General features: G+C 36.8%; 1 protein-coding gene across 1 annotated transcript in view; it reads right to left on the bottom strand.

The window, feature by feature from the left end:
- The window catches only part of LOC124777324 (pyrethroid hydrolase Ces2a), a 168,477-nt gene that overhangs the window by 107,238 nt on the left and 41,836 nt on the right, over positions 1-19,403 (bottom strand). The window contains exon 4 of the mRNA XM_047252684.1: positions 13,346-13,531. Coding sequence (XP_047108640.1) covers positions 13,346-13,531 — 186 coding nt within the window. The remainder of the gene's footprint in view (positions 1-13,345; positions 13,532-19,403) is intronic.

Genomic DNA, 19,403 nt, shown 5'->3' with positions numbered 1-19,403 from the left:
GAAAGTTAATGACAGGATTGGTTACACTTTTGCATGCACAAGCAGACATGAGGAGCACTCTCTGGCGGGTGCCTGCAGTGTATACACTCCAGAGTTGGTTGTCATTTCTCAGGCTTTGCTTTACATCATATCACTGTCCATGACAGACATTCTGATCTGTAGCAACTCTTGAGTTGCTTAAAAGGCATATCCCTATGCTATCCCAAAAATCTTTTGTTGGCAACATCCAGGATCAGCTCTGGAATTACGGTGATCTTCATCTTGACACAGAGCCACATCGACATTCCAGGCAATGAACTCGATGACCATCTAGCTAAAGATGCAAGTATAGTAGGTCAACTTGACATCAGAATACCAGGCATTGACTTACAATTGCAACTTTGATGCAATATCTTGGGGTTCATGGAACTGGAATGGCAGGCTACTATGACCCAAAACAAGCTGGGAGTGATCAAAGGGTCAACTAAGGTGTGTCATACATCTTTCCAGGCCTCTCAGAAAGATGACATTGTGTTGTGCCAATTGTGTAATGGCCAGACAAAATTCACACATGAGTTACTTCTGCATCGGGAGGATCCTCCTCAGTGCAGCTGTAGAGGCATGTTCTTGCTGAGTGTGCCCTGCTGGCCAATCTGCGGCACACTCTCAGCTTACCTACCTCACTACCTCAGAAGCTTTGGGATGATGAGACAGCCACTACCAAAGTGTTGCATTTCCTGAGTGAGAGCAGATTTCACACTAAACTATAATACTCCTCCACTCTCCTTGCAGTGTGTGTATGTGGGAGGGTGGGTTGGGGAGAGCCTCTCCCTGTGGCAGGTAACCCCCATGTAACAGCAAGTTACTTTCTTCCCCCTCACCTTGTTGTGCCTTTAGATCCTCTAGTGTGAGCCGTTTCCTGGGTTATCTTCACTTTCTTTTAACTGTCATGTTACAACCACTGTAATGCCCTTTTTTAGTCTTTGACTTGCTTGTATAGTTGGAGCAGCCAAAACCCCATTTTTTTTTGCTTTCTATCTTTTTACATGTTTCTTTCATGAAATAGAGGGACTGAACCCAGCATTTTAGTCCCTTTAAATACATAACCATCATCAAATTTATCATAAGTCTTAGGTTGGAGATAAAGTTGGAATTATCTATGTCAGTCTACTGTTTAGCTATGCTGATTATTCTGTCATGTTTTCACCTCAAGTCAAGCCCTGATAGCTAGATATTTTGCTTAAGTGTTGAATTTGTGCCATTCTTAGAAGGTTGCCTCTGTGTCTTATAGGTTTTTAAACATGTTAGTTTGATATCACTACTGCCTGTACAGAGCTTCATCCCCACTGGTTTGTTGCCTGTCCCTTATGATCAACCAATTTAAGACGCAAAGTCTGTATATGAATCTGCGATAATTTTATTTTGAGCACTTCTATTTTTCAGAGGTCTGTCTTGATCACATAGATTTCTTTACACTTTATGAGCAGTTTCGGCTTATTGCCATCTTCAGATCATTAAAATATTCTGATACAAATCATCGTCGAGTTAAACATGTTTAACTTGATGATGATTTGTATCAGAATATTTTAATGATCAGAAGATGGCAATAAGCCGAAACTGGTCATAAAATGTAAAGAAATCTATGTGATCATGACAGAATTGTGAAAATTACAGTCCTTATGATTATGTTCAAAAAACAATGCCAAACACACAGCTGACACCTTTTGTCCGCTGCATGCCACTGAGTGTTCTAATGTGGTTGTACTTCAGTTCCACATGACTAGCAGGCCTCTGCACTACCAATGTGTCACTACTTTTACATTTTTATGTTTTGTATCCCAAAATTTTCTTTTTCAAAAATAATGGAAACCATTATGAAAAACAGACTTACGGACTACTTAAATAAATACCAACTCTATGCAAAGAACACTTTGGTTTCAGGACTGGAAAGGGAACAGAAGCAGCTATAGAAAAATTTACAAGGGTATTTCTAGAAGCCCTAGATAAAGGAGAACAAGTAACAGGCATTTTCCTAGATCTCAGCAAAGCATTTGATACAGTTGACCATGAAATACTACTAAGTAAACTTGAAGCACTAGGAATCAGGGGGGTTGTAATGGTTTAGATCTTACCGTGCAGACAGAGTGCAGAGGGTGGAGATATCTCAAATTTCAAGTAGCTCAAATTATTTAGTGAAACATCTTTCAGATGAAGAATATTTGGACATTGGAGTACCTCAAGGGAGTGTGTTAGGCCCAATACTATTTCTTATTTATATTAATGACTTCCCACAGTGGGTAATGCAAGAGAAACAGTGTTGTTTGCTGATGACAGCAATATAATAATTACAGACAGGACACCAGAAATGTTAAATGCAAAAGCTGAAAAGGCACTTATTGAAGTTCATAACTGGTCAAATAACAACAAAGTAAGACTTAATGTGAAGAGGACTAATAACATAAACTTCTATATAAAGAAAAAAACTGAATATAACAAAACTTAAAGTTCAAAATGAAACTATAGAGTGTGTAGCCAGCACAAAATTTTTGGGTATGTATGTTGATCAACAATTAAAATGGGAAGAACATATTAGGATGCTTGGGAAAAAAAATTAGCACAGCATGCCATGCCTTACGAATATTAGTCACTGTGTGCAATAGTTCATGCCAGAGAATGACATACTTTGCACACATGCATTCTATAATAAGTTATGGCATAACATTCTGGGGTGCAAATGCCCAAAATGTGAAATATGTGTTCAAATTGCAAAAACGAGCTATCAGAATAATGAGCAAGAGTCATAAAAGAGCACACTGCAGTGAGATATTTATTCTGACAATGCCAAGTGAATATATCTTGCAAACTACAGTTTTTATTCACAAAAATATTGAGCAATACTTAGCAACCAGCTGCATACATTATCACCAAACCAGAAACAGTAATTGCTTGTACCTAGACAGAACGAATAAAACTAAAACCCAAATCACTATGTTTTACCCAGGTGTCAAGATATACAATAAGTTACCAAAAGAAATCAAAAGCATAAAGGAACTCTGTAAATTTAAAGCATTCCTTAAAGAATATTTATTAAAAAATAGTTTTTATTCGATTAGAGAATTCATGCAGCATAAAATTGGCATAAATAAATAATCAGGTTAATCAATTATAAAGTGGACATTCTAGATTGTAATTTACCCATCCAAGTATTAAAGGAGTCTTGTGATATATTTCTTTTGATTGAAGCAGGTTCTTCTGCATTATGTAATTCAATGATAAATTGTGTGTGCAATATACATATATATATTATGAATTTATTATATATAGCTTGTATTTCATTACCTTATATGACAAAATAATGTACATATGTATGTATAATGATGACATCCATACAAAGAAATTTGTTTACAGACGAATAAATAAATAAATAAAATAAAATAAAATTAACCAATATGCTCTTTTCAATGTTTCTTCATTCTTTTACTTATTCCTCTATATTTTATTATCTGCTTCTGTTACTGAATGGTTTTGTCGTATGTTTGATTATTTCATTGTGTTGAGACTCTGTCGTTACACAGGTTTTACCAGTCTGCTATGGTGAAGTTATGTTCAAAGTTTATAGAATTTGAAAGCTTATGTTACAAAAGTGCTGATTACAAGCCATCATCATAGAGAAGGTTGCTGCGATGTTTTGAAGGAATCTGCAGAAATAAGATTCCATTCTCCACTGAACTCAACCACCTATTGTTCAACTGCCACTGGATTCGCACAACCCAGTACCACTCCACATGCTCTGTCTCCAGGTAGACACTGTGACACAATTCAGCATCTTTTGGGGATTCCATTTCTTCTTGAAAAATATTGAAGACATTTTGTCTAATACATAACAAATTCAACTTATCCCAGACTGATAGTTGAATTAATGGAACCTTTGTTACACAACATTAGAATTAGCTAGTTACACACAATCTGGGGTTTCACCTCGTGTACCAATTGGTATTCCACTCCCTACACATAGTGAGAAATGCTGTATAATAGCAGACTTATTTCTGTAGTGTAACACATACAGCCACTCCACCTGACCATGTGCTTTGGCCAAGTTCAAGTGCAAAAATTAATGACGATTTTTTTCTACTGCCATGAACTGTAATTTTGTAATTTCACTTAGGACACTTTTCTTTAATTAAAACTGTTATTTTGTATTCATCTTATGAATTACTTACTTTCAAACAGTAATCTTTTATTATCATGATTATTTGTTCATATTGTTTTACGGTCATGGGCTATTTTTAAAATCTGTGTATTCAGTTTAACTGGACTTATTTCCTTACATTTGTAATTACATTAATTTGGATTCCCGTGTGGAGTTTGCTGGTCTCCCATCAGGCGCCTCCCCAGGTGGCGGATAGGGGAATGCTCACCAGATATGGTGGGTACCGGGGAAATAAAATACCCGGGGTGGACCAAAACTAGCAACTGCTGCCTTGTAGTATGATACTAGCTTATCAAAGGCTAAAGGAAGAAAACCTTCAGTAAAAATTACCTGGTCCTCCGGGTTGGGGGTTGTGCAGTGGGCCAGCTCCTCACTCACATAAAAATGCTAAAAAACCTAATAATATGCCTCGGAAAAATTGGAACTTTGGACAGCGAACTGGCGATGAGAAACGGAAAATTATGTTTGGATGCTGGAATGTGCAAGGTATTTCCACTAAAATAAATTTACTACCTGCAGAACTTGACATGTTCAACATGGATGTTGTGGTACTCTCTGAAACAAAGAAGAAAGGCCAAGGAGAAGAAGAACTGGATAATTATGTACATATCTGGAGTGGGGTATCAAAAGCAGTAAGAGCCAAAGAAGGAGTCTCCATTATGATAAAGAAATCATGGAAAGAAAGAATCACAAATTGGACATTCATCAATCAACGTATTATAATTGTTGAAATGACATTATTTGCTAGGGAAGTTGTGATTATTGGCGTATATGCACCCACGAACGACACAAAAGATAAGGAGAAAGATACATTTTGGGACACCCTCAGGGAGACTATTGAAAAAATCCCAAGAAGAAAGGAACTGATTATCATGGGAGATCTGAATTGAAGGGTAGGAATTAGAGAATCTTGTAGAATAGTAGGAAAACATGGAGAGGACGAATATAATGACAATGGGGAACGATTGATTGTAATTTGTGAACAATTTGATCTAAAAATTACCAACACATTTTTCAAACATAAGGACATTCATAAATATACTTGGCAACAGAACACCAAAGAACTTCGTTCTATAATAGATTATATTATCATTAGGCAAACAAGTAGTTTCAAAGCAGTAGACATCAGATCTTATAGAGGAGCCCAGTGTGGATCAGACCACTATCTAGTTAAAATGAAGTCTTTCTGGCCATGGAAGAATGCAAGGAGTGATACAAGTAACATAAATAAAACAAACCAGACTGAGAAAGATGAAAATTTGCCTTTTAATATTGACAGCCTACAAGACGAAAGTATCAGAACACTCTTTGCGGCCAGGATGGAAAGGAAACTGGTTGAATCATTTGAAGGAAGTACAGAGGAAATATATGACTATATAAAAGCTAATGTGAAAATCATAGCAACGGAGGTGTTGGGTAAAAAAGATAGCAACCACAACCATGCAGCAGAGTGGTGGTCAGAGGAACTAGAGGTCCTCGTTAGAGAAAAACGAAATGCGTTCCTTCAGTGGTTGAATGATAAATCAGAAGAAACAAGATCAATATACAAGGAAAAGAAGAATGAAGTGATGAAAAAAATAAGGATGGCAAAAAATGAAGCATGGGAAAGAACATGTGCCAAGGTGAATAGCAAATTAGGATTTGGGAGAGCAAAAGAAGCATGGTCAGTATTGAAAGGGCTTCGACAGGATACAAAAAGCAAAACTAATCTCCAACTGATAACACAAAAGGAATGGGAAGAGTATTTCCAAAAATTATTAAATGAGGACAGAGAAGAATATCTAGAAGAAGGAACAGGGGAAGATAAAGGACATGAAGATGATGAGATCCAGATTTTAGGAAGTGAAGTACTTCAGGCATTTGAACAGGAAAGAATGGTAAATCACTGGGACCAGGCAATATCAATCTGGAGTGTCTGAAATATGGTGGTGACAAAATTGTGAAACTGATAACACAGCTCTTCAACAAAATGATACATGGAGATTCAATACCCAACGAGATTAAGCTAGGTTACATTAATACAATATTTAAGAAAGGGGATCGCAAAATTTGTTCAAACTATCGAGGAATTAGTGTTACAAACACATTAATGAGATTTTTTGTGAAAGTAATTAAAAACAAACTGGAAAAAAATTTTAGAACCCAAGAAGAACAATGTGGATTCACAGCTGGGAGATCATGTGTAGACCATATTTTCACATTACGACAGATTTTGGAGAAACATAGGGAAAAATCAAAAAATATAGGATTAATTTTCATAGATCTAGAAAAAGCATATGATACTGTTCCAAGAAAATTACTTTGGAGAGCACTACATATGGCAAACATAAAACCTCCCTTGATTAAAATAATACAACAGATGTATAAAGATAACATTTGCCAAGTGAAAGTTGGTAATAAACTTTCACAGAAATTTAGAACAAGCAAAGGCCTTTTACAAGGCTGTCCCATGTCACCATCATTATTTAAAATCTATATAGATATTAGCCTTAGAACATGGTCTCGTAAATGTAATAGTATGGGATTAGAAATAAGAAATGGAGTTTACCTACATCATTTATTATTTGCTGATGACCAAGTAGTCGTAGCACAAGATGGGGAGGATGCTAACTATATGTGCAATCAACTAGCAGTAGCATACAAAACTTGGGGTTTGAAGATTAATTACCAAAAAACAGAATACTTGACTAATGATTCAGATGAGCTATACATTGAAGGAAAGAAAATCAAAAAGATAAACACTTTCTGTTATTTAGGATCCATTTTAGAAATCGAGGGAAAATCAGAGTCAGAAACCAATAAAAGAATTAGTAGCGGACGGAGGGTCATTGGGATGCTTAACTCAGTCCTATGGAGCAGGAATGTAATGAGCAGAACTAAAAAACTAATATACAAATCCATATTAGAGAGTGTGGTTCTGTATGGAACGGAGACCTGGACAATTAACATGAAGCACATTAAAAAATTACAAGCTCTAGAGATGGACTTTTAGAGAAGATCGGCAAGAATCTCCAGGAAAGAAAAGATAAGGAACACCGAAGTAATAAGGAGAATGGAAATAAAAGAAAGAATATATGACGTAATGGATAGGAAGAAATTACAGTGGTATGGGCATGTACGACGAATGGAGAAAACCAGAATACCAAAATTGATACTGGAGTGGGAACCGGAGGGGAGAAGAAGAAGAGGACGACCTATGACAACCTGGCTCCAAAATGTACAGCACATAATGAGGAGAATGGGCGCAAAGGAAGAAGACACACAAGATCAAAACACCTGGAGAAATATTTTGAGATTATAGTTTAAGAACGTTTATTGTTTGTATTGTAATTTCCAAGTAAATTATTATGTTGGAGATAAGCCTCTGTAATGAGGAAAAGCTCAAAATAATAAATAATAAATTAATTTGGATTGAAGAAATCACTCTTCAGGTGTTAGTTGTAAATGATTTATTAGTTGTTTATAAGATGCATCAATACAATGAGAAGGGTCATGTTTTGCAGTTGTCATTTTATTGTTTTATTAGTCAAACCTATTTAATTTCATGCATCATTCTGGTTTAAGCTTAAATTTAATCAAGTAGTTGACTTGTCTACACATTAATATATTTTCAATTTGTTTAACTTTTATTGGGTCAATTACATAGTTACAATGTTACTTATAGGATGATAATGAACTTGAAATAAATTTAATGTACACTGCTTCTATCTTCCCTGATTACAGTTAAAACAATTCTACTCCATGATAAGGATGATGGGCAGTGTGTGCTCATGTCAGTCTAAAACAGACTGACCACAGAATGAAATTTTCATTTTGCAGCAGAGTGCGTGCTGATATGAAAGTTCTTGGTAGACTAAAACTGTATGCCAGGTCAAGACTCAAACTTGGAACCTTTGCCTTGTAGAACTAGCAGCCCTTTCTTCCAAGACAACTAGTTCTGCAAGTTTCACAGGAGAGAATCTGTGAAGTCTGGGGGGTAGGAGATGAAGTGCTGGTGGAAGTACAGCTGTGAGGACAGATCATGAGTTGTGCTTGGATAGCTCAGTCAGCAAAGCACTTGCCCATGAAGGCACGGGTTCTGAGTTTGCATCTCAGTCTGGCACACAGTTTTCATCCGCCACGAAGTTTCAGACCAACCACAGTCTGATGAGGAGGCCTCCTAATGTCACACAGCTCCTATTCTGTTAGAAACTAGATCAGATGCCTTGCCTCCTCTAATAACACTAGAAATCAAAAATTCACTTCCTTTATGAATAAAAATGTTAAATTAAAAAAACTGACCTGTAAAACATGTACTGATTATTTTTACATTCTATCCTAATCCTTGTTGAACAAGCCTTTCAGTTGCTTGCACTCAAAGCTGTCTCTGAACCCACCTTCCGCTACCTTTGTAATACCACCACCATCACAGTCCTTTCTCAACAAATGTAGTCACTGCATGGTGATGTAACAATTATACTCACATTCCAAGATTTGAATTGATAAATGAATTTAAAATATTGCATTCTTAAATGAAAATCAAACATTGTTCACCCCCCCATTTCTGGCCCCATTGAGTGAGCAGAGCTCACCCTTGATGAACTCTTTCAGGGAGAGGGAAGGAGATGAACAAGGTGCCCCTCAGCCCAAAACATAAATAATTTTCATTATTTAAATTTCACAAATAATCCACTTATTTCAACAGTCACCTTTCAGCTAATGTGACAACAGTTGACTGATTCACACTGGAATAGGCTGAATTGTTGTCAGAAAAGCTGCCTTGCCAATCATATCACATTGCCAGATTACCTGAATGGTGAGACTGAGGTCTCTTGGAACCAAAAAATAGTTCTCTCTTCTGTTCTGAGCTGCCACCTACAGCAGATGCTAAACATCTTAGTTCCTTCACCTTTGAATCTTCCAGTCTCCTTCAGTCAGTCTGGGGCCACTGAAGTTTTCTTCCCTTGTTCATAGGCAATCCTTGCCATGTAACTCCCCCCTCCCCCTCCATGAGCAAATAAACCAATAAGGTTTCTTTTTCTAAACTGGAGTACTGTATATTAATTACAAGACCACAATGCTTTCTAATCCTCACCACATCTCTGAGGGGGTGTACACTCATTCACTTGCATTCACTTTGATTTGCTTCACTGTAAGCATGCTTCAGACTCATGCCTAGGGTTCAGAACAGTATATTTTCTTGTAAAAGGCACTAACAGGTTGTCAGAAGTCATTAGGCAGCGAACTGAAAATCCACAAATATTCCAAAAATAAAGCAAGTGAGTATCTTATTAGCCACTTTTTGTTTAGCTTATCAGAATATATACTCAGCTATGTGAACTACGGTTAACACAGGTAATCATATCAAACAGGTTTTAACTTTTTCACTATATAGTCTTTTTCTGTTTGTCTCGTTTTGTATGACTGCTCTTTTATAAATGATGGGTGTGAAGTAGTAGTGAGTAATGTGATGGGGAGAGAAGTGCTATTTTCAAAGTAGTTGCTTTCTGCCAAAATAAAAAAAATGTAATGTTGAAGTAACTTCATAGTTACTGAACTGAGCAGATTAGTACTCACTGCAGTTAGCTGTTATTATATTTTACACATGTGGTCTGCTATGGCTGCTTCTGCCTGTTAATGTATAACATATTCCTGAAATCTCTCCTTCATACTGGGATTTATGGAACACAATGAATTTGTGTTGATGGGCTTGTAATATTATGTCTAACATTCAATACAGAAAACTAATCTCGTTCCAGATTGTACAAATTTTTTACAAATCCTTAAACAACTTAAGAGCACACACACACACACACACACACACACACACACACACACACACACACACACAGGTACATGCACACACTTGTGTAGAGACATTTTGCTGACTGAGCACACAATGCTGGGATAGCAGTTCAGCAGGTGGACTGGAGTGAAGGGTTGTGCCGGGCAGGATAGGTGGGTGGAGAAAGAAGCAGGAGAAAGGGTTGGGGAGGGGTAGCTGGTGGCTCAGAGGGAGGTAGCCACTGTGCAGGATAAGAAAGCATGATGGGGAGGAATGTGATACAAGGGCACCAGACCTGGTGACAATGACATGACTGGAGCAACTGAACTGTGTCCTATGCCATGGCTTTGACTATCTATTATCATGCCCAGAAATGAGAAATATCCTATCCATAATTCTTCCAACTCCTTCTAAAGAGGTAGTCCACTGCCCACTCAACCTACACACCATCCTGATCCATTACTATGCCACTCACATTCCCAACTCCTTGCCACAGTCTGTGGAAAACCCAGTTACAAGACCAACCAATTCACATACCCAGCACATACTACTCCAGCCCTGTAAAAAGCTTATCTTATCCCATCAGAGGCAGAGTCACCTGCGAAAGCAGCCAGACCCACCAAGCACATACTACTCCAGTTCTGTCTCAGCCTTATCCTATCCCATCAGCGGCAGAGCCACCTGTGAAAGCACCTATGCTGAAATTTATGCATAGCGTTTTATGCAGGAATGACAAGAATGAATGGCTGCTGCCAAACTTTGGCCAACAACTGATCTGACCATCCAGTGGCAGAACACACTGCTGAAGAGCATTGAGGGACTCTCCAATTTTTTGGATGTATACGATGTATAATAAACAAAAGTTTCAAAACACCTTCAGTTGTTTAATTTTCATTTTGTTCTGTAACTGCAATTTGCATGTTTTGTGACAATGTATTAAATTTAAATAGTTTTACTCATGTTTATGTTTCAAAACTTACAAATCTTGGAAATGAGTGCTAGATTTTTATAAAGATTGTAGGTGCTTCAAGAAAATCAGGGAGATGATAAGTGGAATAAACTGATGTTACATTTACAATACCACATAACATTGATTATTAGATTTTATTTTACACACTTACTTCATCTAACATTATACAATTTGGTGAGTGTGAAGTGCTGATGTATTTCTTGTGTAGATATTATAGAAACTGGATGTAATGAGAAAAATATACACATGGGCAGCCATGTGGTCGTCCGTCAGCATTCGTGGCACCCACCTGGATGACACTTTTCGCAATTTCAGGTCATCATGCAGGATTGTGTGCACAGAACCCACAGAAATGCCAACTTTGGAGGTGATCTGTTCAACAGTCATTCGGCGATCCCCCAAGGCAATTCTCTCCACTTTCTCGATCATGTCATCAGACCGGCTTGTGCGAGCCCGAGGTTGTTTCGGTTTGTTGTCACACGATGTTCTGCTTTTATTAAACTGTCGCACCCACAAACGCACTTTCAACACATCCATAACTCCATCACCACATGTCTCCTTCAACTGTCGATGAATTTCAATTGGTTTCACACCACGAAAATTCAGAAAACGAATGATTGCACGCTGTTCAAGTAAGGAAAATGTCGCCATTTTAAGTATTTAAAACAGTTCTCATTCTCGCCGCTGGTGGTAAAATTCCATCTGCCATACGGTACTGCCATCTCTGGGACGTATTGACAATGAACGTGGCCTCATTTTAAAACAATGCGCATGTTTCTATCTCTTTCCAGTCCGGAGAAAAAAATCGGAGGCCTTAGAACTTGAATGCACCTCGTATATATGTGAATGAATGTGTGTGTATTTCTCTTTTTTTCTGACTAAGGCTGTGGGTGAAAGTTTAATGTGCAAGTGTCTTTTAATTGTGCCTGTCTGCAACTTAACATGTCATCATTATTCTAACTAGCAATCTATATTTTCCTTACGCTGATGGTATTCCATTCTGGAGTTTCCATTGTTTGATTTAATCTTGAAAGATATACAAATGAATCAGCAGTAGCCCTACAACAATAGTGTCCTTCTTGTATTTGTTAACTTCTGTACAGCTTGAGTAGAACCAGCTTTCCTCATATCTAAAACTGCTTTTCAACTTTAAATTTGTTATAAAATCTTTACTTTTTTCTATCAGTTGAACTCATTTTTTTAGTTAACGCTGGTGTATCTTCACTGGTGATGTCTTTTATACATCTGTCATCATGAAACCTATAAATTAGCTGTAATATATACATTCTGATCATTGAGGCTTTGACATAGGAAAGTATGTGAGTTACAAACAAAATAAAAATGTACTTTTTTGTAGGCCACACTCTCAGTCAGCAACACCCCCCCCCCCCCCTCCACCTACAAGCACATGCGCGTGCACACACACACACACACACACACACACACACACACACACACACACACACACACACACACACACAATGGTGCCCTCAAATGATTTAGTCATTAGATTAAGTGTACTGGATGTCGATAAATACTATTGCTTGCAACATTTCTTATTGTTGTATAGGGAACCAACTCTTTGAGGCAAAGCTCCTGATGAAATGTCTTTCAGTTCACCTGCAAGTGTTAAAGCATAAAGGAACTGACAGCCATAAATTGTACAATGAGTTTTGAAAATAAATGTCAGAAAATCAATGGCATTTTCTGTCTGAATTAACGTACCTTTTCCAGTCAACAGTTTTTCAGGAAACAAAGGAACTATGTCTACAATAATCAGAGAAAACCAAGCTAAACTGTCTTCCAGTACCATCTGCACATCTTGTATGGACATGCAGTGAGTGATATTCAAGCCAAAACTGACCTATTCAAATACATTTTGTAGCAGACAGTTGTCCAAGTTACTGAGCAAAGTTTTGTGTGTTTGTAGTACATGAGTTTGCTTCATATTAGTTTTATATGTTTTGCAACCAGTTTATACAACTGATACTTCTTTTTCGACACACCCAAAACCTGTCTTTTGTTAGCTACATGCTTTCCCACATCAGTGCCTCAACTACCTCTTCATACACTCCAAATGTTCCCTGCTTTACAGTCCTATGGATCTAAGGACACCATAGCTTTTCCTGTATGTGTCTCTTTAGCAGTATATTAAATTTCATATTTGCATCCACATTATTCTGTGGACTAATTTTTGTGCTTTCACTACATCTTCTAAATTTATTGTTTTTCTTTTTAAACTAAATATGAGATAGTATTTCTATAGTCAAACACTACCTGAAATCTAAAGATCAGCTGATGTGTCAAGACCGTGATTTCTGTGTAGCTGTAGCCACTGAAAATGTATACCTTATCTAAAATAAGGAGAATTTAAATAAAAAATTTACTGTAACTAGTGAAACACTCTGATCAGAACAATTACCTTGTGATATCTTGGACAGTGACAATAGTATTGCACTGCTAGCTCCAGTGCCTTGCCCACATGCTTTAATAAGATCTGGATTTCCTCCAAAGAATTTGATGTAATCACGAACCCAATCAAGAGCCAAAGACATATCAAAAAGTCCAACATTTCCTGGGAGTTCTTTAGATGCACCACTCAGAAAACCTGTGAAGTAGGTCTCGATTAATTTAATATGGCGTGACTAAATGTAATAATATAACTATTACTTTAATAATAATAATAATAATAATAATTCTAGGATGAAAATCAAATGGAACCTAGGTAAGCTGTCTGGCTTTTGCAGATCATTTTGCATTACTTTTGTAGAATATCACAGATGCAATGACCTAACCAAAACAGAGCAAGACTTTAAAAAATCTCATTCAAAGAACTCATGGCAAATTTAAACTGAGTGTACTCAATATACAGAAGTACAAGTAGATTAAATAGAAATGGTCAGACAAATAGGTACTTTTAGAATAACTAGAAAATGTATTAGAAAGATATGTAGTGGATGAATGAATCAGAAAAATTGAAAGTGCATATGGCTTAACTTAGAATGTCTACAATAAGAGATTCACAAAACTAAATTATTATAAAAAGTGATAAGATGAGAATGTGAGTGTGCATATAAATGCTCAACAGCATTTATTTGTTTATCCTATGGCTTTTCAACAAACCAAAGAAAAAAAATCATGTAATGTAGGTCATAACATACACAATACAAAATCTTATAAATAAACGTGTAGAGTATTTACGTAATCCATCAACTTTGGAGTTGCCAGCACAAGGTCTTCTGGTTTACCATTATACGATCTTGTGGAGCATTCTTCTGTAATGCGTCTGATAATTTGTGGTTCTCTGCAATTGCAAAGTGGGGATGGTTGCATGCCCCATTTGTGTAAAAACATGCACATGTCCCATTTTGAGATCTAAATCTGTTTAGCATTGGCCATGTTTTGTTTGACAATTCAACTGGTTTTCTGTTGGTACACAGCATAGTATTATTTTGTTGTCCAATCCATTCTCAAATCCATGCATTAATAATTTGAAATCAGTGACCCTTCCTGCTATTGTTGGTGGTCATCTAGACGGGAGTCAGTTATAGCTTGCATCATCGATAACTTGATGTAGACAGGTTTTTACTATCCATGGCATTTTTGTGCACCTTGATGAGAGCATTTATGCATCATAGTTCACAGTGTGGAATGCCGACTAGTATTGGCAGCCATTTTGTAGGTGTTTTGTTTTGATAACAAGAGCAATTATTCTCATGGTGCTATGTAGATGGACATGTATCTTCTCTGCCTACAGGCTGTTTAGCCAAACTGGTGCACAATATTTAACAGTTCAGAAGACCCACAGCAGAAGAGTGTAGGGCTCATATGGATGCTCCCCAGGTTGTACCATAGAGCTTTTGAATGATGTTGTTTATTGTTTTCAGATTTTCAGCTGTTTCTATTGGATGTTCTCTGAAAGGCTCAGTTGTATTGTGGGTCACCCCAAGCACTTTTGTGTTTTATTGTGAGTAGATGTAGCGTTTTTGAACTGTATGTTGAGTTTTCATCCAGTGAGTTTATTATTTATGTGGGAACATGAAACATACTTTTTTGTGTAGTTTTGTTGGAGCCTGCATTGGAAAAGAAGTTTTCCACTACATCTAGGTCGGCATTAAGATTTCTTCTGATCCCTGTGATAGGCTGTTTCTTTATAATTTTCTTGGGCAGCTGATCTTGGATCCCATTAGATTAGATGAGCAACTGCTTTGCAAGGAATTATGTGAAGAAGGTTGTATATCATGCCTTCTCTACACACTGTATCACAGGCCATTGATAAGTCAATGAATGCAGCTGTAGTTTTAAGTTTTCTTTGAAATACTGCCTCGATGTAAGTGATGAGTGACAGAACCTGATCTGTGCAGCTTTGTTTTCACTGGAAGCCTGCTTGTTCACTGAGATTGCTTCAGGTAATCTTGCACTGACTCTATTCTAGTTAATCTGTTCTAGTTGGTTGAAGGCCACAGATAGTAGGGCTATTGGTCAGTAGCTCTTATGGCACCAATTCATTTTCCAGATATTAACATATCAATTATAGCTGAATGTTTAAATTTTTGTTGTATATTGCCTGTCTGCATAATGTCTATGAAGAAATAAGCCATGCATACTTGTGTATTTGCCACAGTTTATTAGGAATTTTAGGTTGATATTGTCAAATCAAGGAGCTTTACCTGGTTTAACATGTTTAAGTGCTGTTAGCATTGTTTGGTTACTGTGGTTTTGTCTTTAAGAGCTCTGAGTTCTCTTTCAACCATGACTGAATGTGCTTTGTCTTTTGCTCTTCTGTTTAACAGTGATTTACATGGTAGATAGAATGGACACATAAGAAAGAAGAATTTTAAGAAAAATAACAGGTGCCATACAAACAAAGGATAAGAATTAGAAGTAAAATAGAAATACATCAGAATATCCAGAAAACATCAGCAGTGATGACAAAATAGATATTGATCCTAAACGTCATCTGAGGCTTTCCTGGCATATATGCTGCTTCCAAGGTTCTTGGAATCCATCAGCACCACCTGATGTTGACAGAATGGTTATTTGCTGAAACACTGTGGGCCTTTGATGATTATATGTGACAGTACACCTGGAATCTTGGAAGCCGGTATTGACCCTACTTGGCAAATTTTACAGCATGAGTGGGGACAGATCAACTGAACTATTGTCTTAGGTATTTGACATCAGCATTAGCCTGCAACAAAGAGCTCAAAAAACATTTGAACATAAAAGATATTCAAGAACACTGGCAGCACTAGGCTACAACTGAACATCGGCGACGAATCAGCTTTGCGAGGCCCCTTTCACTTTCCAGTCATAAAGAAAATGTTCAATTAAATGAGCTGAATTATACACTAATAATAATTATAGCTATACAAATTTTATTGTTATAATATAATATGATTACTGCAATGACAAAAATTACATTAAACAAAAACCCATTAAAATAAATGAAACTTCTGGCTTTTTTCCTCACTAAATTTTTTTAAAGATTACTTCATAGTTAATACTAGCCACTATTTCCACTTCAATTGATAGTACTGACAACACAAATAGTATTTCTTGGCACATCATGCCTCTTTAGTATGTCTAAATCTATTTTAACTTTGAGAAACTTGTCTTGGCAGGAGCTGTACTGACAGGAACTGTGAGCATTATTCTGATTGTTATGTAAAGATTTGGTTGTACTTCTTCCAAATTATTTTCTAGTATGTGCTGGATAAGTTGTTTTGCATCTTTGATTGAGTCCTGTAGGTCGGGTTTTAAAAGTTGGAATTTCTCATAAAGTTCTAAAGGCTGTATGTTGCTATTTGCACTGTCTCGAAGTATATTGTACCTAAATCATTACAATGTCTAAGAATGTCATCCTTAGGTACCAATTTCAAATAATTCAGATCATAAATAAAGCCAAATTTTTCAAAATATTAATTGAGTGCTTTGAATCGACATTCAGCATTGGCTATTATAGTGTCTCTCATTTTGTTAAAGAAGCTAATTCTGTACTGCACTTCAGCAGATTGCATAAGTTCACCAGTTTGTTGTTCATAACTGAATATTCATTTTTTCCATGCTATTCTTTTGTTTTTAAACTGAGACTGATTTTTGTAGCTGCACCTTTCTACAAACAATCGAGTTTCTGCCACACTTGTTTCAAATGCTGTGTTCTGGAATTCTGTAATCCAGTCATAAAATGATCATAAACCATCAATATTGACTTTCAAATTCACTTGAACTGATTGCCAAAGTTTACTTATGTTGCTGACACACAGTAAAATCTCAACCGCATGTGTATTGCAACAATAAACTCAAGGTTAACATTTCCTTCAAGACTGCTTCACAGTTGCTAAGAGTTTCGGAATCATCAGTTCTATTTTTCAGGTCAACCACACTTTTGATGACATCATCAAATAGCAAAAATATTGCTTTTACAGCTCTGATTCTGCTTTCCCATTGTGTTACAGACAGAGATTTTAATTTAGTTTTTGTAAGATCCCAACACTTACTTGATTTTGTAAAAAGCACAGAAACTTTACTGACGAAGCCGAAGACCATTTTAACTGTTGTAGAAATGTTAGTGACATCCAGCAAAAGCAAATTCCAACAATGGCATCACCATGGTGTGAACAAGCTTGTGGATTAATATTGAGTATTCTTGTTCTAACACCTTTAGTAATGCCAACCATACTGGCACCATTATCATATCCCTGTCTTGACAGTTTTGGATGTCTAGGCCATTATTTTCTAGTTCCTTTAAAATGGCATCTCTTAAATACTCTCACGTTGTTTCTGCAATGGCAATAAACCAAACAAAATGTTCCTCTATCTCTCCAGTTGAGCAATTAAAAAATCTTAATATTATTGACATTTGTTCCACACAGCTCAAATCCCTGGTACAATCGAGCAAGAAGGTATAATATTTTGCTCATTTGACTCTGTTTATAATTTTGTTGTTAGTAATTTGGACATTAATGTAATTAATTAAATTTGTATGTTGTGGCTCAGATAATGCTGACAAAGTTGCTTTTCATTAATATGTTGCAAGTGCTCTTTTAGTGATCATATCTGGATAACAACTTAAATAGGTCTATAATATTTCCACTGTTTCCACTATAGTTATAATATTTCCACTGTTTCCACTATAGTTCTGGTTAAGGGATTCTCAATACCCTCTAAATGCCATACTGTATGAAGCTAAGTATTTTATAATATCAATATAATAGAAGGAAACATTCCACGTGGGAAAAATTTTATATAAAAACAAAGATGAGGTGACTTACCGAACGAAAGCGCTGGCAGGTCGATAGACACACAAACAAACACAAACATACACACAAAATTCAAGCTTTCGCAACAAACTGTTGCCTCATCAGGAAAGAGGGAAGGAGAGGGGAAGACGAAAGGAAGTGGGTTTTAAGGGAGAGGGTAAGGAGTCATTCCAATCCCGGGAGCGGAAAGACTTACCTTAGGGGGAAAAAAGGACAGGTATACACTTGCACACACTCACATATCCATCCACACATACAGACACAAGTGTGTGCAAGTGTATACCTGTCCTTTTTTCCCCCTAAGGTAAGTCTTTCCGCTCCCGGGATTGGAATGACTCCTTACCCTCTCCCTTAAAACCCACTTCCTTTCGTCTTCCCCTCTCCTTCCCTCTTTCCTGATGAGGCAACAGTTTGTTGCAAAAGCTTGAATTTTGTGTGTATGTTTGTGTTTGTTTGTGTGTCTATCGACCTGCCAGCACTTCCGTTCGGTAAGTCACCTCATCTTTGTTTTTATATAAGTATTTTATAATATTGACCAATATTTGAAACAAATTATACCAATACTTTTTTGATTCCCTAATCAGTCTCTCATTTTCCTTGTCTAATGCTTTTCCTTATTTGATTCCTTTACAGAATTCCATCCATCTTATCATGCACTCCATGTGTCCTTGACTTTGTACATGCCTTTGCAATATCCTACTCAGATCTTTCCAGTCACAACAAACTTCTTTTACCATCTGTGGTTGCAAATGTGAACAAAGTCGACATGGAAAGCAATAAAATTTGTCTTGAGATGTGGAGTAAGCTAAACATCTGTGATGTTGCTTTTTGCCACTACTCAATTTTCTAGTAAAATGAAATTAAGTAAAATGTCTTTTATTTCCATCTTTGGGGTATCTTTCATCAGGATTCTCTAGGTTTTGTTGGGGACTGTTTTGAATTAAATCATGATGTTGTGAATCTGTTACTGGAAACAGCCACTTTCCTGGATCTAATTCTATAAATGAATCTCTTATATGAACAGTTTGTTCTTGATTGTCACTTTAAAAGTGTTTATTTGGCACACAATCTCAGATCATAGCAGTTTCACCCAACTCCTATGCTGTATCAGAAAAGGTAGCAGCTTCATTCGACCCTGAAGCTGGATCTTTTTCAGAAACTAAAGACACTTGGATAAGAGCTTCATCGGAGGCCCCTGGAGCAGCTACACCTGAAGTT

This window comes from Schistocerca piceifrons, chromosome 2 (genome assembly GCF_021461385.2).
Source record: "Schistocerca piceifrons isolate TAMUIC-IGC-003096 chromosome 2, iqSchPice1.1, whole genome shotgun sequence".
NCBI lineage: Eukaryota > Metazoa > Arthropoda > Insecta > Orthoptera > Acrididae > Schistocerca > Schistocerca piceifrons.
Note: the sequence above shows the minus strand (reverse complement) of the source record. Positions and strands in the feature narration are given on the sequence as shown.